Raw genomic sequence first — 26,916 nt, 5'->3', positions numbered from 1 at the left:
CTAAGAGCATTAAACATAGGCATCTTTTTATGAATGTGTGTAACATCTATTTATAGTAAATCACAGAAAGCAAAATTTAATGAGTTTTTGTAGCATAAAGCTGAGCAGTGATCAAAGGGTGAGATTTATTCAACACATACAGTCATGTTCATAAATACTAACACCCCTGGAATTACGAGTAGTTTTAGATGAGCGGATTATAATTAAGCCTGAAGTCTTATAATTATAGTATATTTAACAATTTATATATCAAAGTGAAGCTGAGACTCAATTCTTTTTAATGAAACTAATTCCATACACATTAAAAGAACTCTTCTCATTCTCAAGACTGAGTTAATTTTGAACAATAAACAACAATATTTTACTTCTGATATTTTGCCAACAATTCCACATAAAAACCAAAACCAATGGCCCTTTTTAGGGCCATCCACTCATATCAAAGAGTTTGTTTACTTTTCAGAGTTGTTTGCATGCCTGCAACAATGTGGAATCCAAAATTTTACTTTTTAAAAGTATCAAGAATTTAGCCATTCCTGCCTTTAAATTTCCAAAATCAAGGTCAACCTGTGTTGGGAAATTTAATTTTAGGTTTATCAGATAAAGGAGACTTCAAGCTTCAATTTGATATCTAAGAGGTTTATATATGGTATGTCATCAATAATCTCCAGAATTCTGGTCTATAGTTAGCAAACACTCTAAAATGACAGGGGTGTAAACATTTATGAACACGGCTGTAAATGCTACAGTGACAGCTCAACATAATTAAACAAGTAGCTAGCCACTGCCTATTACAAAATAAAACAAGAAAGACAGCTAAAGCTATAATGGCAATTAACCAAGTTGGTCACTGACCTGTGTTACAGTTTGTATTCAAGCGTGTCAAATTATTATTCATTTTTCCACGAAACAATAACCTCGATTGAAACAAAAAGTTTTGCTCAAAATGTATGGACTTAAATCTAATTCAAAGTTGTTTTCTCAGCAATTATTCATCAACCATGTGCACCGTAACCGATGGCATCACCGAGGCAATGCAGATACGTCGAAAAAGTTTGCAGCTATTAAACTTTCCCAATAGTTTGCTGAGCATCGACGACAGCATATGCAATGTGAACCTTTTCGGGGATGATGATTGGCCATCGTGGATTGCTCGATCTATATTTTCTTTTACGACAGTTGCTGCGGCACTAGTATTCCATTGTTTCAGTGGTTGTATAATGAGAATGCTATACCACAGATTATATGATGATATAAATGCAGATGGGTTTGTGATAGTGTAAACATTGTTATTACAGACGATCATCGAAGTATTGTGTGATTAACATCGACACACGGCGATATAGTGTGAACCAGTCTTTGGTCACAATCAAACATCCATTCGCTGCAATTTGTTATAATCCGGAGTTATAATTTTCTGAGTTCATCTTTTATTATTCTAGACTAGAATCCTGGTGAGATATCATCAGGTAGCCGATAAAGCGCGAAAAAAGATTTCTGCACAATTATTCTGAATTTCTAAAGAAGGCCATGTTTCGAGTTCAAATCCCAAATGAGACAATCTTTTTCAGACCCGGACCGTGTCTTTGGACAATTGACCCAAGCTCTTACTATAATATAAAGGTTAATGCTTTATTAACATAACTAAAATAAATATTATTCTAATAATAATAAATAAGTATTCTAAGAAATAAATCAAAGCATATACCGTGTGACACTGAAGAAAACATTTATTGAGGTTAAAAAAGTGTAAAAATTAGAAACAAGATTAAGCTATCGCATTCTTTAGTTACCTGAAGTCTTTTATTTCACTGACACCAGAAACACTCCATTCTGATTGGTTGACATCTGAAATGTCATCTGTAAGTGTGTAATCCATAGCTTTGAGGGTAGGTGAGTCAATGTCCCTACTCTGATCAGACCTCGTTGTAAAGAGTTTACGCTTGACTCCCTTAGTAACCAATTTCGTAGAGTAAGGAGAGACAGGCCTGTGAATGCTGTGCTTAGACTCAACTTCTGACTCCCTCATCCATGCTGGCTGTAGCGGTTTTATATGAGCACAGTCTGAGAGGCGGTGGTCATCTTCATAATAAAATTAAGCCTTTAGGCTATGGTAAAAATCAGAGGGAAATATTAACTACAAACCGGCATATATGTACAATTGATTGTAAAGAGGACCACGTATCATAAAAAGTAATATTTTACAAATGATGTGAAATTTCCATGATCTGACTTTTGCATCTTGTTTGCACTCTGGCAGTCTAGTATGCTGTGGGAGATCATCATGTATGCTGATAAACTACTGAGAATAGGTGTGTGCACAATTATTTTTGGAAACTCTGAAAGGATAACAATTAGCGCGAGTAGTAGAGTTTTTGACTGCTCAGGCAAATGTTGCAAGTTTGAATCCTCCATGATGCAATTTTTTCCAATCTTCAACTGTGGCTTCAGATAGACGACAATGGACGGAAATATTTATTGCTAATGGCTAAAAGCGAAAATGTAGTTTTTTTATGAATTACACCATTGAACTAACTTTTCATTGTTTGTAATACCTGAGCTGCTACTTAATTGTCTTTGTCTAAATTATTTCCATATTTAACAATTTATGCTGCTTCAATTCGTATGAGTATTTGAAAAATTATATTATATTCACATGTATATTTATTTATTTCTGTACTCGACAGGTACGAGCATCAAGCTTTCAGCAGAATAAGGAGGAGCTAAAGGGAAAAAGTAATAAAAGCAGAAATAGGAAATAATGCAGTCGAGAGGGAGAAAATAAACAAGGTAAGGAAGCGGTAGAGGTTTGTGTAGGTAGGCAAAGTAGAGGAAAGGAATGTATGAAAAAGCTAGCAGAGGTAGGGTAATAAAATGATGGATAAAGTTCTGCAAGCAAAAAAAAGTTTTAAAAAACAAAGAAAATGAAAAATTTGAGTAGCTGTGTGCAAAGGATGTTGATCTTTTCTCAGAGAGCGGAAACTGAGAACGTTGTGAAGCTCTTGGAGTTGTCATCACTTATTAGTAAATCTCAATATTGTGCATTTGGTTTCAAGAAGCTGAACATAATAATTGTTGCACTACTGACAACTGGTACTGGTTTACTAGAACTAATCTATTTGCCATGTTTGCAAGCTTTGTCTCTTGAACTTCAGAACAAGTGACCTTTGACCTTTTGACCTTTGCAAAAAGAGTGGAAAAAGTCTGATGTGCTAACTAAACTTTAGCTTAAATTTGTAAATTTTTATCAAATTAACAAAGGTACGACAGCGTGTTCAATAAAAAAACCACACAAGATGAGGTCTCTCCCATACAAAAAGTGCAGAAGTAGGATAAGGTGTTTTAAAAAAGCACAAACCTACAATAAGGTGTTCTACATACAGAGATATGATGTATGTCCTACATACAGAGATATGATATGGTGACCTACATACAGAGATACGATATGGTGTCCTACATGCAGAGATACGATATGTTGTCTTACGTACAGAGATACGATAAGGTGTCATACATAAATACAAAATAGTATCCTACATGCAGAGATACGATATTATCTCCTACTTACAAAGATACAATAAAGCGTCCTAAATTACATACACAGATGTAATGAGGTGTCCTACATACAAAGACTAGCCCAGACTGAAGCGCCAAAAGCAAACCTTTTACTTGAAGCTTGTTAAATTGTTCCTCCTGCTTTTGGCCAAAACTCACTTGCAGCTCAGTGTCAGCTAGTGACATCTCATACCTGTAAGCATTGCCATAAAGCACACAGCTAAAAAATTGACCAATTATGAATCTAAAGTTACAGAAGTAAAAATGGAATTTAGAAAATTCAAGTTTTAAAGATGTACATTTTGTAAAAGAAGTATGAATAGTTCTTTGCACTTTGCTTAATCACAGGCTTCGGACAAACAGACAGACATGGCTGTTATTTTAGTAGATTTTCTACCTAAAGCTAAAAGTTAAATGTAGCTATTTAATTTCTATTTAAGTTAATTTTAACCCTTAATGTAACTTTAGGATTAAAATTTAATTGTAGATTTGACTCAAAACTCTAAGTAATATTTAATGCATGGCTTTCAAAATTTTCAAACCCTCGCAGTTTTGTAAACAGAAAGATTAATGCAGATTAGTGAAATTATCAAAATAGGATAATAATTTAAAAAAAACATTAAAATAAGAAGAAAATATGTAATTGAAGTTAGTCTGAACTTCTCCTAGTCCGAGTTAAGGTTAGATGAGTTACATGTCTCTATCACCATCTATACTTCTAAACCTACGGATCTATTAAAACAGTAAGTAGGCCTATCTCAGTTTTTTTGTTGATTACTATTACCTTTTTTAATTCAGTTTCTTGGTTATCTTTAGTTGTTTGGTTTTAAATAATGCATTTGTCTTAATGCTTTGTTTAATTGCATAAGGTAATTATCAATATGCTTTTGACTCTGAAACATATTACACAAAATACAGAATATTTTTTCAGAAATATTTTTCTCACAGAGAAACAAACTAGGTTCTATTACAAATCCCAAAATATCAAGACGTGTGCCCGTAAAGAGGTGTTTACATACATCAAACAAGAATGAGGCGTAAAGTATTTTGAAAGCGTTCACTACCTGTATTCAACAAACATTTAGCACCTTTGGGCCTGATTTTCATTACAGTGTTTTTATTAAATTAATTAAAATTATCAAATTAATAGTATGAATGATTAACGTAAGATGCATGCCTTTAGAGCTGTCATAGCCTAGTAGTTTAAAAAGGTGGAAGACACGAGATCGATTATTCAAAAAGTTACTGATATTTTCAAAAAGGCATCCAACCTTGAAGGGCCAGTTTTCCATGTTTTCAGGTATGTCAGTGATTATAACTTATGGTTTCTAGACTGATGATAATGTTACTACTGATGATTTCATACGCTGCCTCAACCAGCAAAGAATTTGTATATACTTCAGAACTAACGGAATGCCCGGCGTTGTATGGGTATTTAAAAATGGCTTATAAACAATGAGAGGTAATGTAGTTGCCTGTCACTTGCTATTAGCCTGGCAAATTGCCAATTAAAATTTCAGTAAGCTTACTAATAAGAGCTAACTACTTGCTCTCACGATTGAGCCTGCATAATATTACGCTACTGCCCTCCATGATGTTTGGTCGTAACGGAGAGTGGTAGCGTATTTGCACCCATGCAATGACATATATTGCTTAATGAATCTATCAAGGCCGTGGGGTTTAATTTATAAGTGATTGGACTGGTGAACAGGAGGGTCAGAGATCAAATCTTCTGCAATACAGATTCCTTATTCCAACATTTTAATAGCAATAGCTGGACAAACATACACAAAAAAACAGACACACTTTGAGAAATATATATATATATATAGATGTACCATGGTGAGACTGTTTTTCAACCAGAGAGCAACAACATGGGCTGCTTAAAAAAGTTTTTATACATTTCTCAAAATATATGTATATAGTCTGCCACACATCCAATAAGGGGCATCAACCGGCGCACAAGAAATGAGAAGCTTGGTGTCAAGGATGAACTCTCATCCTTGACACAATTGCTAGATAAAAATGAGTAGTGTGACTGTCCCCCATTTGCTAGAATAGATGAGCAGGCTGGGGTCTGTAATCACTTGACTTAGGTAGATTTTTTATGTAATGATTTGTAGCTAGCCTTAGATAAAATAATCATAATTTCTTTGTCGCAATAAATTGATATTAGTTTAAAACTATGTAGGCTACTGCTGATTGTATTGTATTTTTTATTGTTATGATTTGGGTTGCGGAATACATGTGGCTTTTTATGAGTGCATGAACAGCCATTTAACACTTTTTTAGCAAGAACAAAACACACAAAAACTCTAAATACATATATATATCAATATATATAAAAAATATATATATGATGGTGGACAAGGAGAACAAGAGGGCTACTATAATAGATATAGCGGCACCGAATGACTACAATATAGCCAGCAAAGAAAAAGAAAAGGTAGAGAAATATCTCCTTCTTGGAGAAGAGATTGAAAAATGCTGGAATGTAAGAACAACTGTTATTCCAGAAGTCATTGGGGCACTGGGAGCAATAACACCGGCACATAAAATGTGGCTTGCCCAGATACTGACAGCAATCAACTCAAGTGAGATGTAGAAAATTTCGCTATTGGAAATGGATAAGATCATGAAACGAGTGCTTACACTCTCAGGCCTCTGGGAGATTTGAGTAAACATTCATCCCAGAAGCCGCTTCATATGTAGAAAATTTTGTAAGTAAAACCAATTTTATCATATAAATAAATGCCTTATAAATAGATAGCTTCTAAATCTATTCCACGCCTCCATGAAACTCAGACATAACATTTGTATAAATTATAAATACATGCAATTGCTAAAACCTGTAATAAATACATGTTAATATTATATTAATACATTGTAAATGAAAAAATAACCATCAAACAAAAACAGAAAAAAAGAAATAAAAGCTATGAGCTACAGTATGTTTGTTTACTTTTGGCTTTAGCAATCGTGTGAAGCTAAGAAAAGACTATGAGAAGCAATCGGAAGAGGTGGGTATTTTTGTCTTGGTTTTAGCTTTGCTCAGAATCAATATATTTAAAAACGTAAGCTGAAAAATTTATTTACATCCACACAAACTGAAAAACTGTCATACCAAAAACAGAACTTGAAATGCTAAAGACAAAAGCTCTCCTACTCTGTATGCGCTGTAAGATAACTCTAGAATATACAACAAACGAAAACAAAATACTTGTCATTTACTGACTTTTGCTTGCATAAGAAACTGAGTGAGATGCGTTCCAAGTCATACCCATGGGAAGCTAATGGGCTAAGATACGAAACTAACAGGTCAGAATTCGTATCTAAAAATATCTTTCACAAGTCGATGCAAAAATTCGGCCAAAATACATTTCGTAAATTGAAGACATTGTATGTAGAGTCTTTCATTGGATACATTTATAAAACTATTTCCTCAGCCTGTTTACTCAAGTAGCTGGTAATGTTTACTTGAGTCTTTTACCAGAGACCTGAGCTTGAGGTAAAATTTATAAACAATCTATTTCGGCATAGATGACGTTTAGACCGCCTATTGTTAAATTGAAACAGTCATGTTTTCATACAAGATACTTATGAATTTTGTAAAAAAAATTTTGAAAAAGAAATTTTGGAAAAACAATCCTCATTTTTGTAAAAGTCTTGCTTGGCAATTACTCCTTGAATCATTTACCTGTCTAAATAATTTTACTGACATCTCATTGGTTGTCATCTATGCCGAAATAGATTGTTTATAAATTTCACCTCCGCATGGGTCTTAAGATCTTAGCCTTTACCAATAATTGTAGTCTAAGGTCTAACCTCTGCTTGCGATGAGTCGACGGTTTGATCAGTGCCCGTCTTTTGGCTTTGACCAACTCAACTTTTCCAGATTCCTTGACCTCAGCAACATTCGTTGTGTTGTCTCTCGCTGTTGGGTTGCAAGTGGATGGGAGCTGAGCAAGAGAATAGTGGAAGCATGGAGCTACCCGCATGGTTTCCAAAACAAGACCGTTGATTGAATAAGCACCAGCAAGGCAGAGAGTTGTGGCCCGGAAGCGTCTAAAATGCATAAAATGTGTCAACAATTAGGGCTAACTTTTTAACAGAAATACTTGATGCAGTGTCAAAGCATGCATGCGTTGTACACAGGTTTCTATACAAAAAGCTGGGGAAACAAAGAGCTTATTTAGCATAGAGTTATGAGAACGGATATCAAGAGATACCAAAGCTGAGACCTTCTCACATGTATAGAATGACCAAAACAGGAAGCTACCTAATTTAATCAAACGCATAAAGAAAAATTACGTTGATAACAAAGCAATGAACTTCTCAGACTTGGCTGTAAACTCACAAAGTTACCCAAAACAAAAGTTACCTAAGGCAGAGAGAGCTAACTCAGTAATAATGTATTTAACAATGTATTTAAAATAGTGTATTCATGATGTACTTAAAAAATGTATAGTGTATTTAAAACAGTTAAATCAAACCAAATTAAATTATGGTATATTATAACATGTTAAATTACAACATAGTAAAATATGTAATATTTTAACTAGTTGCAGGTAGTCACCTAAAGAGTGCATGAGCATGAAACCAGCGTGTAGAAACCTCAGAAAAGAAAAACAATGTGACAAAAAAGCTTTATTTAATATATGTGTACGTGTAATACAACATTTTAGTTATAATATATAATTATTATGTTATAATAATAAGTATGGGTTGAGGTACACTAGTGCTGACAGTACACTCATAACTATATACTACAACCTAGAGCTAGTATATACTAACCTGATGTGCTGTATTTCTTATAAACTACCTAGTAGTAGCATTTAAGATCCTTTTCTCTTGATACTTGTTAGCACAAATCTGATCTACTTAAACCTTGATACCACTACCTACTAGCATCAATTGATATGCTGCAACCTGCACAGAAGTACCTGTTAGTAAGATCTGATATACTATAGCCTGTATGTAGAAATCGTTTAATCAAGACTTTCCTCCGGTCTTGTGTTTGTTTATCTACCAGTACAGTACCTGAAACAGAAATAGGTGGTAATGCATCTATATATTTCTCAAAGTATGTCCGTATGTATGCATTCCGAATATAACTATTAAAATCTTGGTATTAATAATCTGTACCGAAGAAGATTTGATGTCAGATCCTGCCATTTGCCAGTCCGACGCCCTACCCAATAGGCTAAAGATAATCAGTTGATAGCTTGCTGATATAAGTCGCTATATGAGAGCACATACCCAATGGCTTTGCATACCGCGCAGGGTGATTGCATAAGTAAGTAATTGTCATTAGTTGGCTTACTAAAATTTTTCATTGTCTTTCTGCCAGGCTTGGAGCAAATGGCAGGCAACTCTCATTACTTCTTATTGTTTATATGCTGATTTTTAATACTCGGGCAACGCCGGTTGGCACAGCTAGTATACTTATAAAACTCTGATCTTGTAATCTTGATGCCTCTGGCTTTGAGAAATAATATAGCCAGTAATTTAAGCACTCCATAAAAGATTCTTATACGCGGCACTCGAAATCACGACATTTTATTACACTACCAACACTACTAGCTGTGCTAATCTAACCACTTCTAGGATTAGCATAATAATGTTTACTATAATAAGAGCAGCATTCATGATGTTAAGCAATTCTTGCATGTGAAAAGGAGTTATAAGATCAGACTGATAGATCTCCAAGCGTTACCTACAGCTTAATTATTGACAAAAAAAATCATTCCAAGCAATGCCAAGCTCAATTGGCAATCTTAGAACTTTGGTTTTTGTGGTGTTCCGGGATGTTTCGTGATGTTTTGTAATGTTCCGTGATGTTCCATAATGTTCCGGAATGTTGCGTGATGTTTTGGAATGTTTTGTGATGTTCTGTGGTGTTCCGTGATGTTCCCTGATGCTTCGTGATGTTTTGTAATGCTCCGTAGTGTTCCGTCATATTCCGTGATGTTCCAGGATGTTCCTTAATGTTCCGTGATGTTTCGTGATGTTCCGTGATATTACCTGTTGTTCTGAGATGTTCCGAGATGTTCCGTGATGTTCCATAATGTTCCGTGATGTTCGGGATGTTTCGTGATGTTTCATGATGTTTCGTGATGTTCCATGGTGTTTTGTAATGTTCCGTGATGTTCGGGATGTTTCGTGATATTTCGTGATGTTCCGTAATGTTCCGTGATGTTTCGTGATGTTTCGTGATGTTCCGTGATGCTACCTGATGTTCCGAGATGTTCCGTAATGTTCCGTGATGTTTGGGATGTTTCGTGATATTTCGTGATGTTTCGTGATGTTCAGTGATGTTCCGTGATGTTACCTGATGTTTCGAGATGTTCCGTGATGTTCCGTGATGTTCCGTGATGTTCCGTGATGTTCCGTGATGTTTCGTGACATTATAAGTTTTCATGTGAAAAAAGAGTTATAGGAGGAGACTTACTACAGCCTATTTAATGTGTAAAAACAGGTTCACTCTATGCAATGGCAGCCTCAATTGGTAATCCTAGAACTTTAATTTTCTATTTAAATGTGCTACAATCTATCCGATTAAAAATTCAAGATTGCACCTTTGTATGAATAAGAACAATGGTCATCAATGAATGTTTTTATAGATGGTTGTCATGACAACAGTGCAGCAGTTCGGATGGAAAAATTCTAGTAATCCTGAGCAAAACCGTGGTTAATGCTAGTAACTATTAAAATTATACATTCAACTGCCATTTGATCTTTAGTAATTTTCAGTTATAAATGGTCCTTAGCCTTGTAAGACCAGTACTGAAAGTTAATAAGACTTCTTTTTCGATCATAACATTAGACATGGCTGGCTACCCAAAGTGGGATAACGAATTTACTATATTCCATTGACCATAGAGTTTGTATTGAAAACACACTCTGTACATATTTGCAATTCAAGGACCCACAAGAGATTTGTTGATTACATGTTTAGCACCTCGATGCTACATGTAGACTAGACCTTACAATGATTGGAAATGAACTCTAGTGAATTCTGGTAAAAATGACACCTGTTGGTAAACTCACAAATGTAAATAAATAATACTTGGTTAATCTGTGAAGTCTAATTGGTCTGAATTTAACACACATTGCGCAATATTAATCAGAAAATTGGACAGCAATAAGTTGTTTTAGTTCCCAATACAAGTGCAACACAGGGTTTCAATAGATAGTTTATAGCTCAAAATTGCTGTCCAAGTCAATTCAAATAGTGGAAGATGAGATTTCTCCCAAATAAGGAATCCACAGTTACATGTATGTGAAGAGATTTGTCTAGAAGAGAAAAGGTGCTCTAAAACTAGGGGAAGGCAGAAGGTGAGGTTAAGAAACTACTAGGGTTAGCAAAGAGCTCTAGAGTAACTAGCTAGGTTCAGGAGATTATTCCAATGCGAGGGGACAACTCCAGCAAAAGTGGCAACATAGATAGACTACTACAAAATAAAGGTAATACTATAAAACTACCAAATATTGAGAAGATTAATCTAAAACAACGACTAAAGCAAAAGAGAGAATACTCCATAACATAAAACTGCTATTAAATTAGACAGGTGTCAGAATTTCAATGTTTAATATAGTCTATCTAACTTGAGATTTATCTTACTCCGCTTGAAGTGAAATAGGAAAATATGATGAGCTACTAGCGGTAACCACTTACGAATCAGCGTAAAGTTTGACACAAAATTTGGGCGAATCGGGTAGCGCCCTTTTACTCTGAGGAGTTGCTTGCTCATGGTTGTAAGAAAGCTTTCCCTATAACCTGTAAACAAAAATAATTCAATGGGGGCAATGCATAACCAATTTATTAGTGTCCACAAAGGCAGGATATAAAAATTAGGTGAAATATGCATACATAGTCTGACTGGTTCTCCATTGACATACAATAGGAATATTTATTGTCAACAAATATCATACTGTGTCATATTATATTGCTTTACATGACCTTACATTGTATTATATTCTATGATGTTACATAGTATTATATTCTTTTAATACATTTTATTATATTCTATTGTGTTACAGAGCATTATATTTTAGTATGTCATATGTATTTTTATGCTATGTTATGTTTATGTTATGTGTACACTAATATTTATTCAAAAATTGTGTGTTATAGTTGAGACATGCTTTAATCTTTGTCAAGAGCGGACAACACCACATACAAATTTCATAGTCTCAAAACCGTTGATTTCTAAATTGACTGCTATAGTTGTATTCTGGGACTAAGCCTTTGTTTGAGGTCACTGTGTCAATGTTCTGTTGAGTTTGACTATCAGTAATATAAGTTTATGGTGTATTTTAGTTTCATGTTTAGGTTTAGCATGTGTTTACAATAGTCTCACTTAAACTTCAACATTAAACCAAAATAATTGGAAAAAATTCTTGGATTCAATTTCAGCAACTTTGCAAAAGCTAAAGTTTCAACCCGACTCACTAGATTATTTAAATATCTAAGATATTGATAAAAAATAAATTGATTTGGAAATTAAATCAAAGTGGCATAGGGCAGACAAGTACTAAAAGATAAACCTAAACCTATCAACATTCGCTGTGCTTATTAACTCATTAGAATATGTTTTCATTTATTTATTCATTATTTTATTTAAACTGATGCCAGTACAGTTTATATAACCCCTTTTTCTCGAGTCTGAGTTTTATAGCAGGTTTAGCTGGTATGGTTTAGCGGTTTAGCGGTTTAGCGGTGGTATGGTTTTATAGTAGGTTTATAGTATGGTTTAGCTTTAGTGTAATACAGCTAGTCACTACCAGGGATGTTGCTAAGGTGGTGCTAATCTTAGTACTTGTACTAAGGTGCTAACTGTAATCATAGCTTAAAGGTTGATTGCAACAAAATTCACATTACAGTTATTTGGTATCAAAAGATTCACCATGTCTTACTCTGTTGTGTTGTAAGTGCCAAATATGTGGAAATGTGATTACAAGCTCTTAAAAGCTCAAAAACAAAAAGCCGCCGTAGATTGGAGTCTCTTTATTTAGATGGCGTAACTACGAAATTTGGTTATTGTCTTGTCACGTACGTTCTCACGTGAATTGAAAGGCCAATACAAAGCTCAATATAAAACTTATCGTAGTACTAGTTTATGACAAACACATCGGGTTTTACCGAAGACCCTGTATCAAATATAGATGCTCGCTACTTTACAGTTTTGTTTCGGTTTGGTCTAATCGGCAAGACGTAATCTGATCATGTGACCCATACTTTACGAATAACTTCTGCAGCATTTTCCTACTATCACAAGTGACTCAACAGGCTCGTCATTGCTATCAGACAATGATATGTACTCTTTTGAGCTAAGGTTAAACAATTAAACGGGTTTTTACTGTAGATTTTGAGATATCAGTGCTGAAAGTGACAGCATTACAATGACGATAAAACAGACGCATAAAAACAATAGACTTGGTTTTATTGAATGCGTGAAGTATATTTGTGAAAATATTTCGACGAATGAAGTTGCGTGAAAGTGTAAACAGAAACCATCATGTACAACGACGTCACATTTGAGCCGTTTTGGAAAGAGAATCCAAACTACGGCAGTTTTGTGATGGCTGCGATTAATTGTTCGTTTTTGAGCTTTTAAGAGCTTGTAATCATGTTTCCACATACTTTGCACCTACAACACAGCAGAGTAAGATATGGTGAATCTTTTGATACCAAATAACTGTAATGTGAATTTTGCTGCGAGTCAACCTTTAAGGTGCTGACTGTGAAGATACTTTAGTGTGCTGTGACCATAGCTTAAGGTGTTGACTGTGATGATAGTTTAAGGTTGTGCTGGGCACCGGTAATAAAACTCGTTAAACTCGTGGGTTTATCTTCTCTCGAGTCTCGAGTAATAGAAATGTTTAGTAATTCGATCTTGCGGGTTCAGATTTTCACTTGCGAGTTTGGATTTTCGGACAAAAATTTATCGAGTAGAATTGACATAAACTCAGTCTATTGCACTCGGCGCGATGAGCACTGTTTAACAACTAGCATGTTAATGCTGCGAGCACGAATAGCGTTATATAAATAATAAAAATAATAAATAAATTGAGTAGAATTATAATTGCATTGTAAATTTTAAGATAGATGTATGTCCAATGTTTGGACATTTTAGACATGAAACCCATATCTACAAACCCGATACCCAAAAAGTCCGTTGGCCAAGAAGCACTCGCGCCCAGCACTAGTTTAAGGTGTTGTGATCATGGCTTGTCATGACTATAGTGATAGGTCAAAGTTCTGTCTGTAATCACAGCTTGAGGTGTTGACTGTGATGATATTTTAATGTGCTGTGAATTGTGATCACAGCTTGAGGTGTTATCTGTGATGATACTTTAATGCACTGTGATCATAGCTTGAGGTGTTGACTGTGATGACACTTTAATGTGCTATGATCATAGTTTGAGGTGTTGACTGTGATGATACTTTAATGTGATAGGTGTGACAATAAGTTAAAGTGTTGACTGAAAATGAATAATTTACCGTAAAACCTCTATTTGAACGCCACACTTCAATTGAACGTCACCTCTATTTGAGTGTCACTTTGGCATTCATTGATCTTTACGAACCCATAAGTGTGGGGTAAAAAAATTTCCACTCAAAAGTACTGATAATGACTCAATTACTTTAATAACAATTAATTCTTTTGTTGTTGCTGTTCTTATCAAACTCCATTTGTTTTATGGTTTTTTGTTAAAACTTTGAAAGCAATACCATAGACGTGGCTATTAACTGTATCTGTATCAGGCTAATAGCAGCTTCTTGTCTAATGCAGACTTGATACTTCGATGTATGTGAAAAACATTTATTATTTGCAATGGAATCTGTGCTACTATTTTGAGACTTTGACTTCTGATTAGCAGGCATGTGCAAGATTACATGTGGTTTCACTTTATTTGCTCGACAAGTGTATTCTAATTGGCACCGCATAAAAGTTTTGCTTTGCTAAAAATTGTTTGGACGCTAATATCGACTAGCTCAGCAGTGCAGAAAAAGAAATGAGGTCAGAAGACATTGTGGAAGATATTAAACAGCTAGAAGATGTTGCGATTGGTCTAAATGAAAGCAACAATCAGAACTCAACGGGCTGAGCAAATGATGCAAATATTTTTGTTTTTAAAATGTTAATTTTTGTTTTATGCACGTATTATAAATATAGTTTGTTTATGTTGCTTGTTCTTGAACATACATTTGTAGCATTTGATAGGTTATATTATATAACTTATAAATTTGCAGGCTTATAGCAAACTATTTGATAGCATCATTGCGGATATATGAAGCTTAAGATGGAATGACTCTCATAACTCCTCTTCTAATGCACATAAAAAGGCAGTTTTAGCTGCAAATTGTGGCAAAAATATCAATGAGTGCAATGGGCTTTCATGTAACATTGTTAAATATAGATATAAAATAAAGATATGCCTTCAAATTCAGAATGAAATAAAAAATTGAAAGCTTTAATGAATTGCAACGCAGGCTATAAGATCACCGTAGGTTAATTGCAAGCAACAGATATCACCTGGTAGATATATTACTCTGTACCTCAATGCATATTAAGCTAGAGATCTATGACAAGTTGGAAATAAGTTAACAAATTTTCGTTCAAAATGGTTAATGTCACTCTGCCAAAAGAGAGTGCTAAATATAGGTGACATACGCTTCATTTGTAAAAGGCTCAAAATTGTCTTCCCAAAATTCTGAGAAGTGATTTGAAACATACCATGCCAGCCTTTATTTGAACGCCACCTCTATTTGAACGTCACTTTTAATAAAAAGCTATCATAGAGGAAAGGTTAAAAAATAAAGCACTCAACTGGCGTTAAAATGAGGTTTTACGGTATGTACTGTTTTTACACTGCGCACTAAAGATATTACCTGCTGTTTATATTCTAGTAAATGCCATTAGTTATAGCAATAAAAATTGCTAAACGCAAGCCAAATATTTTTAACAGTGCATACAAAGAGTACCTGTCAACAGCTCTTTGACAGGATCAACAGCATCTGCGGATGGCACTATTGGTTTGCAGGTTGCCATAAGCTTTTTGCCAAACAGCCTGCAGTTCTGAAGAAGTTTAAGTTTTTTCTTGAGATAATCCTTCTTTTTGACCTGTGCCAGAGCCTTGACGTACTCTTCAGAGGCATGCAATGCTGCAACCTTCGTTCAAAAAATCAGATTCTCATACATAGAAGCAGATATAGAAAAAAAATTATTTACGTAAAACAGAGCTAATGTAATTTCTCTATATAGGTTTAATTTATTGCTTATTTTAATTATAATTATCTGTTATAACAAAGTCTAACTGAAAAAGTGAAAAAAATAGTATTGTTATTTTAATTGCATCTGCATTTTTTGCTAAAAAGTCAACGTTGGTGAGTACCTGTTAAATGTTAGGTAGTCAACTATGTCAAGGTAAATATAGATCAAGGTAAATAAGGTAAATGTAAATCAAGGTAAATATAAATCACTCCCAGTATGTTCAACATACAGCGAATATATTGAGTGCCTGTTATAGCCTTATAACAGCCTTATATAGCCTTAGCTGTAATAGCCTTAGTACCAACTCACCTCTTCAGGTGTACGCTCTAACACTTTTTGGGCATTCCTCCTGTTAAAATCGTATAAGATAATTATGGCTTCGTAAAGAGGTCTATGAAAATGTCATTAAACATGTTATTCCCTCAGAATATGATGAAAAACAATGATGTCTGGCAATAACCTTGATAGGGTTTCTAGAAAACTCAACAATAACTAACTCTAGTCTCAAAGAGTTTAAAAAGTGACACTAGGTAAGTTTAAAGTAACACTAACCTCAAAGCAGGCTGGCTTCCTTTAGATGTGGCATCTGTATAACATAAAAGACCATAATACGAATAACAGTAAATATATATTTATTGAATATATTTATTTATATTAAAACATATACTTATTGAGTATATTTATTTATATTAAAACATATATTTATTGAATATATTTATATTAAAGCATATATTTATTGAATGTATTTAATTATATTAAAACATATATTTATTGAATATATTTATTTATATTAAAACATATATTTATTGAATATATTTATTTATATTAAATATATATTTATTGAATATATCTATTTATATTAAAACATATATTTATTGAATATATTTATTTATATTAAAACATATATTTATTGAATATATTTATTTATATTAAAATATATATTTATTGAATATATCTATTTATATTAAAACATATATTTATTGAATATATTTATTTATATTAAAACATATATTTATTGAATATATTTATTTATATTAAAATATATATTTATTGAATATATTTATTTATATTAAAATATATATTTATTGAATATATTTATTTATATTAAAACATATATTTATTGAATATATTTATATTAAAGCATATATTTATTGAATATATTTAATTATATTAAAACATATATTTATTGATCACTTTTTTACAGTTTACTTTTTTCATATCCCTTTTAAATAATGCATTTGCTTTATTGCAGGCAGTATATATTAACGCTATTATAGATTTTAAGCTGTTGATAAAAACGTCGCTTTTCAGCATATTCTCATAGGAATGGCTGACTAAGAGCACAGTGTCTTGCTTAATGCCATCTCAATGAGCGTGGACACCTAGGCCAGTTAGATTTCTATATAACCGTTTCACTTTGAATGTAGCTTTTATGGAATTGAGTCGAAGGACTTATTCAAAACGGAAACAATAAAGTGGAACTAAGGATGAGAAGTTTGTCACTCCTTAACCAATAAGGACCACAGGGATAAGATTATCTATACTGCCCACCAATCACATGTAAGTATGTTTAGCTTATAAGTTTTGCAGCTAAAAGAAATTATACCTATATTCTCATCTCATGCGTTTAAGAACACAGGAATGCCCAAACCTAACGTGGATAGCCTTACTGAGAAATCCAAACTACTACATACTGGAAAAACCGTTGAATGATTACAATTTTAATAGATCTAACTTTATTGTAAACAAACAGCCACAATAAACTGTGAAAACTAGCAAATTTGCTGAACTGGTTCACCACCTTTTTTAAGACCAAACTTCAGCTTATAAAAACTTATAAAAACAATATTTCAACACTAAAAAGCCAAATTTTAGTAATTAAAGTTTCTCATAACCAATAAATACCCTCTAATTTTATAAAATGTGCAAGGAAACAGGCTGTAAAAGCATGAGAATTTGCAAAAAGTACAATTTTATCGTCCATAGTTACGGTAACTAACCGAGTACAACAGAATTTCTTTTACTTTTCCCTGGCTTTACCCTCATCATCTGCTTCAGTTTTCCAACCGCTGCCTTCAGCTTTCCTCCAGGCGGTTTAACTAGAGTCATCTAAAATAAAACGATTTGCTCCCTAGTTTTAATAACCTCAGAAAGAGAAATATAGAGAAGGGAGGGCAGTGGGAAAAAGGGCGGGAAGAGGAGAGGAAAGAGAGCAGAAGAAAAGAGGGAGAGGAAGGAGGGAGATCTTATCAAAAAGAAATAAACTGGTTCTCATAACATTATAATCATCATTTTTGTTGTTATACTTGGCAGAGTTCGATAAAGCTAAAGAACTAATGAAAAATGCTGTGCTTATTTCAACAAACTATGAAACGAAACCATAAGCTAACTATGAAACGAGATGATAATTCCATAAACTAGCTATAAAATGAAGATTAACTTACAAACAACACAACACAGGTATACTACGTAGAACATGAAACTTTACTCCTAAAATTTTTATTTTATGCTTTGAAAACTTTATTTTTGCCACAATATCAACTAATATTGTTAGGAATCTCTGTGAATCCAAGTTTACAACTGGTTGAAGAGGCTGTTTACCTACCCAGGGAGTTCACTCTCTTCTATTCATTCCCAAGGGCTCGACGAAAAAAGCATGTTTTAGGGGTGTTTTGGTAGCCTGACACTCTAGAGTATTTTCATAAAAAGGGTATGTTTTTAGCTTGGTACTTGAATACCCGTTTCCACAAAGTGGAAAGGGGTATTTAGGAGCAAAAAAGGGAGCAATTAGTCAGTGATAATGAAGTGAAAAGGGGTAGTTTTTTTTTATTAATGTGCAAGTCAGTAGAAAGGGTGCATTTTATGACATCTCATACTAGTCCTTGGGGATAAATAGAAGAGAGTGAAACTTCAGGGGCTACCTACAGAAGCTATATGAAATAAAGTTGGACATATGTAATCTCTTTCTTCCGACCACATCGCTTGAGACATGCTGGTATGACTCAAGGTCATAGACTAGTTAGTTAACAATATTTTAAAGAAATAGAAACCCAGGTTTTAAATAGATTACACAGGTTGTAAGCAAACAAGAAACTCTCCATTGACATACTACTTGTAAAAGCTATAGTGTATCGATTGGCTACAACTCACCTTTTTTATACAACTAGTCACTATGAATAACATTCTTAGCCTTAGCTGCTCTGGGATCTTAATGATTATTTTATGGTTGCCACAACCAAAGCGTTGAAAGTGACAATATTAATATACTATGTTTAAAATATAACAATAATGAAGAATGATAAGGATGAGAATGGGGAGAAGACAATAATGCTTATAATAAAAATGATATAAGTTATAATACTATGTTTTAATATAGCAGCAAAGCCATACTTTCTCTACAGTATCCATAATTACATGACAGCCAATACTGCTGTTTATGGAGTTGTTCTTCCTTGATCGCTTAATTAACTCTAAGTTTTGACTCTTGCAATTTTTTGCAATTCCTATGAAAACTAGTTTTTATGAATGAAAATACTATGCATCAATATTTTTAACCACTCTAGTTTTGACTAGCTAAAAATAATGCCAATTCTACCACCAAATAAATCTCTAAAAACACAAGTGTTGTAGCCTTAGGTCTCTTAAAACACAAGCACTGTAGCTTTAGGTATAAAAATATCTGTAAAAAGTTGGCTATATGAAGTATTCATACACGAAGGGAGTCACGTATGCTGTTGAGTTTGTCTTTGATTCTCTGCATAACCTCGCTTTGCCACTCACTGTAAATGTTGTTGTTTTCCATTGCCATCAGGGTTTTTACCTGCTCCTTATTAGCATTTGGATAGCACACCTACATGACACAAATAGCACACTTGTGTGACATGAACAGCACACCTACATGACATGAACAGCACACTTGTGTGACATGAATATGCTACCTTCATGTACATGACATATTCCTGCTCCTATAGATAGCACAACCTTCATTGTTTGAATAACAACCTTGCATGTCATAGATAACAAATCTGTAATGCGCATATAAAACACCTGCGGGGAATGTCATTATAAGACAGTGACGGGTAGACAATAGCAAAGCACTTACTAGTTCCCTTAGGTTATAGCGAGCCATAGAAAATATTTCACGCCAGCTTACTGGGCAGCTACCATTATCAGTAGAAAAAGCAAATACTTTTTTGTCAAAAGCATCGGAGTCGTCTACACTTCCAGTGACCATGGCCTTGAGAGTGTACTGCAAAAAGTGATATCGCATTTATTGCAATTTAACAGAATATACATGTTAGCGCCATTTTATGCAGCAACCTCTTTTAGTAATAACTCTTTTGCAAGATTTACATGAAGAAGGTAGAAGTCTAAGCTATTCTCTTCTGTTCTAAAAAATCTAGAATATTATTTTATATATTTGACTGTTGGAATGTATGTAGAATAGGACAATTTAGAACATTTTTTAATTGTTTGAATTGTTGAATTGTTTGAGTTAATGTCAAGTTAAGAATTCAAACAATTTCTCAAGTGTTCAGGTATTGTAGTAGGCCTCATTAAAAACGTAAAAGTCTAGAATGTTCTTTTTCATACTCAATAATCATTGGAAATATCAGAGTGAAAATCTAGAATGCTCTCTTACGAATTCACTTATCAGAGAATGAAAGTAATTATCCCATTGCTCATCTTCGACCTTCTTTTGGCTAGTAGTGTTCTGTTCATCTTCTATGTTCCTACAATATCAGAAATGTAGTACAGATGATGCATAACAATAACTGTCTAGTTTGTCAGGTACACAAGCTAGGTGTAGAGCTAAGAAACTCATGTCGAGGGTTGTACATAGCCCAGGGGTCGGCAACCTTTTCAACTCAAAGAGCCATTTTGACCCGTCTTCAGCAAGAAAGAACGCAATGGGAGCCACAAACTCCCTTTGATGTTTAAAAAAAGAAAAATCTACATGTAACTTTTTTGTTTAGCTTTTAATGCTTTTATACCATGTTTACACCATGAAACAAAAAGGTGTTCATGTATAATAATTTAACTGCTGAGAAAACAAAACTGCAATTTTGCAAAGAACACTAAAATAATTTTGTCGGTTTTATTGGCGCATAACCTGTTATAAGATGTACTACCTGTATTAGTGTCGTTGTTTGTCAGTAGTGTCGCTGACGATATTACGGCCCTAAGTGGCTGGCCAGTCTTACTAGATTTCTAATTGTTTAACCCAGTTCGTTGACATAATATCAGGAGGTATCTCTTAGGGATATGGTCCTTCATACGAATCCGGTAGTACGCTTTTTTGTATTTTTATGTTAAAGTTAAGGCCACTTGACGATCATTTGATAAGGTACTAATAATATTATAACATAAATAATGACGCATAATAAGCGACAATGTTTGATTTATCACCATAATTACAGTTTTTTAAATTATATTCCAAAATCTAGAAATAAAACTTCTATATTTTTATGAATTATAACCTACTTGACATAGGGTGAAAAAAGGAAAAAAGTTTTAAGCCAGAGTTAGCAGCAGCGGGGGATGAAAGAGCCGCATGTGGCTCCGGAGCCACGGGGTTGCTGACTCCTGACATAGCCAATGCTCAGATAGGTGAGTCATTTTAAAACTGTGTTTCCACGGAATAAGGCAAAAATTTAGTTTTAGTGTTTAATCTTTTGAAAAAAATGCAGTAAAATTTGCCATGCATGCATTAGTGTGTATCAATGTTTTTTTTGTTTTGGTTACTAAAACTGTTCAATAAAACGCCTTATAAAACTTTCTATGATCAGAAATAAAATTGTCATAGATGTGCCAGCCAGACCCCTTTTAAAAATATATTATTAAAAAAGCGCTCAAACAAGATAGCCAAAAATAGATGTGACACACGCTATCGTTAGAAACTATTTGCTATCTGCTATTTAGCCAGTGGCAAATAGCAGATAGCAAACTTTCATAGTCCAAAATTTTTGAACTATGAAAAGTTCAAAAAATTGCTACGACTCACTACAGATAGACTGCCAATGAGCGTGGCAAGCGCAGTCATTGTGAGACCCTATTTCCTGTTCGCGCACACCATCAGTGTTGTTGGCAATTCTAAGCTGATGTTACGCAGTGTATCATCACTATATGAGGGGTGCGTAAAGCATTATACACGTTACCTCAGTATACAGGTTTTTTAATATACCATATAGAATTCCAACATGTATAAAACTTTACGCTCAATAGTACTTTTATAAGTGAATGTGACTGAAAAGGAAAACTAAAAATTCAAAAAATAAAACGGAAGTATTTTAAACTTCACATAGTCTAAGAGTGAATAAATTACACTGCCACCGCTAATTGCCACTTCTACCTCTGCAATGTCTGTTTCCTACCGACCTACCTATTTGTTCACTTATTATTCAGGTACAGTAATATTAAAGTATTCATTGATAAATTATTTTATAGTGAACTTTAACACTTTTTTCATATCTCTCTTATATAATGCATTTATTTTATAGCAGGGGTTCCCAACCTTTTCCATTCAGTTCCTCCCTTATGCCTTTTTATAAATTTGATTTCGTACACTTTTAACTAACATGACCAAAAACAACCGATACAAACTAGAATCCCATTTTATTGTACAGATTTAAACATATAACAACATATTATTAGTTTTTATACAGCACACACACACTACACAACAATACATGGCCTTCGGCATGGTGGTGAATTGGATTTTGAGTAGGTTAACTTACTATCCAATAAAATCAAGAATCTAGACAGACGTGTTTACATATATTTGGGTTCTGGCTAGTAGCTCATTATTAGCAACTAGTGTTATAGATAAAACCAAAATGTTAAATGCACTGCAGGACATAAATTGAAAATTTATCAAATCAGACACCTCTCTGTTCCCTTCTTGTATATTCAAAATTTCTCCTGTTTTATGGTCATAGTAATGTTTTGGTAATAGAAGGTTCTGAGCTGTAGAATGAATTTAATGAATTACAGGGTATTTTTATAGAAGTATTTGCATGTACTCTGATAACAAAACATGTAACAGAACATTCTACATGTTGTCGAACAACTAAATACATAATTGAAGAATATATTAAATTTTCACAATCTGTTTATAATCAGAGAACTGAATGCATAGAAAAATTTTTAGATTTGTGAATTTTACATTTACTGTGGTAACAAAGATGTAAAAGATCGTTAACATATTTTTACATTTTGTTTTACATTCTTGATGTTTACAGTTATATGTACTTTGATTAATAAATACGCAAAAATATATCTTTAGCTTTGACATCAAAACAAATTAAACTTCTGTATAGTCGCTATACTTTGAATGAGACTTATATGAAATTGAGTCAGAGACTTATTCAGAATGAAAACAACAACGTGAAACAAAAGATGTGGTGTTTGTCACTCTTTAAATCAATGATTTAAGCTGCCTTACCAGTCGACCCCTGAATCATCTGCAGAGAAGAACTCCAGAGTGTCAAAGCTTGTTCTAAAAATATCAAAAAGTGATCATCAAGTGACTCTGCTGAACCTTTGTCACTTCATTTTTACTAACTAGTAATATCATTAACTAGTAATATCACTAACTAGTAATATCACTAACTGGTAATATCACTAATTAGTATTATCACTAACTAGTAATATCACTAACTAGTAATATCATTAACTAGTAATATCACTAACTGGTAATATCATTAACTAGTAATATCACTAACTAGTAATATCACTAACTAGTAATATCACTAACTAGTGATATCACTAACTAGTAATATCATTAACTAGTAATATCACAAACTAGTAATATCACTAACTAGTAATATCACTAACTAGTAATATCACTAACTAGTAATATCACTAACTAGTAATATCACTAACTAGTAATATCACTAACTAGTAATATCACTAACTAGTAATATCACTAACTAGTAATATCACTAAGTAGTAATATCACTAACTAGTAATATCACTAACTAGTAATATCACTAACTAGTAATATCACTAACTGGTAATATCACTAACTAGTAATATCACTAACTAGTGATATCACTAACTAGTGATATCACTAACTAGTGATATCACTAACTAGTGATATCACTAACTAAGAATATCACTAACTAGTAATATCACTAACTAGTAATATCACTAACTAGTAATATCACTAACTAGTAATATCACTAACTAGTAATATCACTAACTAGTAATATCACTAACTAGTAATATCACTAACTGGTAATATCACTAACTAGTAATATCACTAACTAGTAATATCACTAACTAGTGATATCACTAACTAGTAATATCATTAACTAGTGATATCATTAACTAGTGATATCACTAACTAGTAATATCACTAGTTACTAACTATCTAACTAGTTAACTATCTATCTAACTATCTAACTAGTTAGTGATATCACTAACTAGTGATATCACTAACTAGTGATATCACTAACTAGTGATATCACTAACTAGTAATATCACTAACTAGTAATATCACTAACTAGTAATATCACTAACTAGTAATATCACTAACTAGTAATATCACTAACTAGTAATATCACTAACTAGTAATATCACTAACTAGTAATATCACTAACTGGTAATATCACTAACTAGTAATATCACTAACTAGTAATATCACTAACTAGTGATATCACTAACTAGTAATATCATTAACTAGTGATATCATTAACTAGTGATATCACTAACTAGTAATATCACTAACTAGTAATATCACTAACTAGTAATATCACTAACTAGTAATATCACTAACTAGTAATATCACTAACTAGTAATATCACTAACTAGTAATATCACTAACTAGTGATATCATTAACTAGTGATATCATTAACTAGTGATATCACTAACTAGTAATATCACTAACTAGTAATATCATTAACTAGTAATATCACTAACTAGTGATATCACTAACTAGTAATATCATTAACTAGTGATATCATTAACTAGTGATATCACTAACTAGTAATATCACTAACTAGTAATATCACTAACTAGTAATATCACTAACTAGTAATATCACTAACTAGTAATATCACTAACTAGTAATATCACTAACTAGTAATATCACTAACTAGTGATATCATTAACTGGTGATATCATTAACTAGTGATATCACTAACTAGTAATATCACTAACTAGTAATATCACTAACTAGTAATATCACTAACTAGTGATATCACTAACTAGTAATATCATTAACTAGTGATATCATTAACTAGTGATATCACTAACTAGTAATATCACTAACTAGTAATATCACTAACTAGTAATATCACTAACTAGTAATATCACTAACTAGTAATATCACTAACTAGTAATATCACTAACTAGTAATATCACTAATTAGTATTATCACTAACTAGTAATATCACTAACTAGTAATATCATTAACTAGTAATATCACTAACTGGTAATATCATTAACTAGTAATATCACTAACTAGTAATATCACTAACTAGTAATATCACTAACTAGTGATATCACTAACTAGTAATATCATTAACTAGTAATATCACAAACTAGTAATATCACTAACTAGTAATATCACTAACTAGTAATATCACTAACTAGTAATATCACTAACTAGTAATATCACTAACTAGTAATATCACTAACTAGTAATATCACTAACTAGTAATATCACTAACTAGTAATATCACTAACTAGTAATATCACTAACTAGTAATATCACTAACTAGTAATATCACTAACTAGTAATATCACTAACTAGTAATATCACTAACTAGTAATATCATTAACTAGTGATATCATTAACTAGTGATATCACTAACTAGTAATATCACTAACTAGTAATATCACTAACTAGTGATATCACTAACTAGTGATATCACTAACTAGTAATATCATTAACTAGTGATATCATTAACTAGTGATATCACTAACTAGTAATATCACTAACTAGTAATATAACTAACTAGTGATATCACTAACTAGTGATATCACTAACTAGTAATATCATTAACTAGTGATATCATTAACTAGTGATATCACTAACTAGTAATATCACTAACTAGTAATATCACTAACTAGTAATATCACTAACTAGTAATATCACTAACTAGTAATATCACTAACTAGTAATATCACTAACTAGTAATATCACTAACTAGTAATATCACTAACTAGTAATATCACTAACTAGTAATATCACTAACTAGTAATATCATTAACTAGTGATATCATTAACTAGTGATATCACTAACTAGTAATATCACTAACTAGTAATATCACTAACTAGTAATATCACTAACTAGTAATATCACTAACTAGTAATATCATTAACTAGTGATATCATTAACTAGTGATATCACTAACTAGTAATATCACTAACTAGTAATATCACTAACTAGTGATATCACTAACTAGTGATATCACTAACTAGTAATATCATTAACTAGTGATATCATTAACTAGTGATATCACTAACTAGTAATATCACTAACTAGTAATATCACTAACTAGTAATATCACTAACTAGTGATATCACTAACTAGTAATATCATTAACTAGTGATATCATTAACTAGTGATATCACTAACTAGTAATATCACTAACTAGTAATATCACTAACTAGTAATATCACTAACTAGTAATATCACTAACTAGTAATATCACTAACTAGTAATATCACTAACTAGTAATATCACTAACTAGTAATATCACTAACTAGTAATATCACTAACTAGTAATATCACTAACTAGTAATATCATTAACTAGTGATATCATTAACTAGTGATATCACTAACTAGTAATATCACTAACTAGTAATATCACTAACTAGTGATATCACTAACTAGTGATATCACTAACTAGTAATATCATTAACTAGTGATATCATTAACTAGTGATATCACTAACTAGTAATATCACTAACTAGTAATATCACTAACTAGTAATATCACTAACTAGTGATATCACTAACTAGTAATATCATTAACTAGTGATATCATTAACTAGTGATATCACTAACTAGTAATATCACTAACTAGTAATATCACTAACTAGTAATATCACTAACTAGTAATATCACTAACTAG

General features: G+C 32.6%; 1 protein-coding gene across 1 annotated transcript in view; it reads right to left on the bottom strand.

Annotated features, from left to right (window-relative positions):
• LOC137397195 (serine-rich adhesin for platelets-like) overlaps nucleotides 1-26,916 on the bottom strand; it is a 49,117-nt gene that overhangs the window by 3,290 nt on the left and 18,911 nt on the right. The window contains exons 9-21 of the mRNA XM_068083483.1: nucleotides 23,275-23,328; nucleotides 20,473-20,563; nucleotides 19,933-20,079; nucleotides 19,543-19,680; nucleotides 17,831-17,939; nucleotides 16,383-16,416; nucleotides 16,140-16,179; nucleotides 15,542-15,728; nucleotides 11,228-11,329; nucleotides 8,493-8,589; nucleotides 7,375-7,614; nucleotides 3,622-3,769; nucleotides 1,791-2,035 (exon numbers count right to left, since the gene is read on the bottom strand). Of these exons, the coding sequence (XP_067939584.1) occupies nucleotides 1,791-2,035; nucleotides 3,622-3,769; nucleotides 7,375-7,614; nucleotides 8,493-8,589; nucleotides 11,228-11,329; nucleotides 15,542-15,728; nucleotides 16,140-16,179; nucleotides 16,383-16,416; nucleotides 17,831-17,939; nucleotides 19,543-19,680; nucleotides 19,933-20,079; nucleotides 20,473-20,563; nucleotides 23,275-23,328 (1,632 nt within the window). The remainder of the gene's footprint in view (nucleotides 1-1,790; nucleotides 2,036-3,621; nucleotides 3,770-7,374; nucleotides 7,615-8,492; nucleotides 8,590-11,227; nucleotides 11,330-15,541; nucleotides 15,729-16,139; nucleotides 16,180-16,382; nucleotides 16,417-17,830; nucleotides 17,940-19,542; nucleotides 19,681-19,932; nucleotides 20,080-20,472; nucleotides 20,564-23,274; nucleotides 23,329-26,916) is intronic.

Source organism: Watersipora subatra, chromosome 5, assembly GCF_963576615.1.
Source record: "Watersipora subatra chromosome 5, tzWatSuba1.1, whole genome shotgun sequence".
Lineage (NCBI taxonomy): Eukaryota > Metazoa > Bryozoa > Gymnolaemata > Cheilostomatida > Watersiporidae > Watersipora > Watersipora subatra.
The sequence above is the reverse complement of the archived record's forward strand: the minus strand, read 5'-3'. Positions and strand labels throughout refer to the sequence as shown.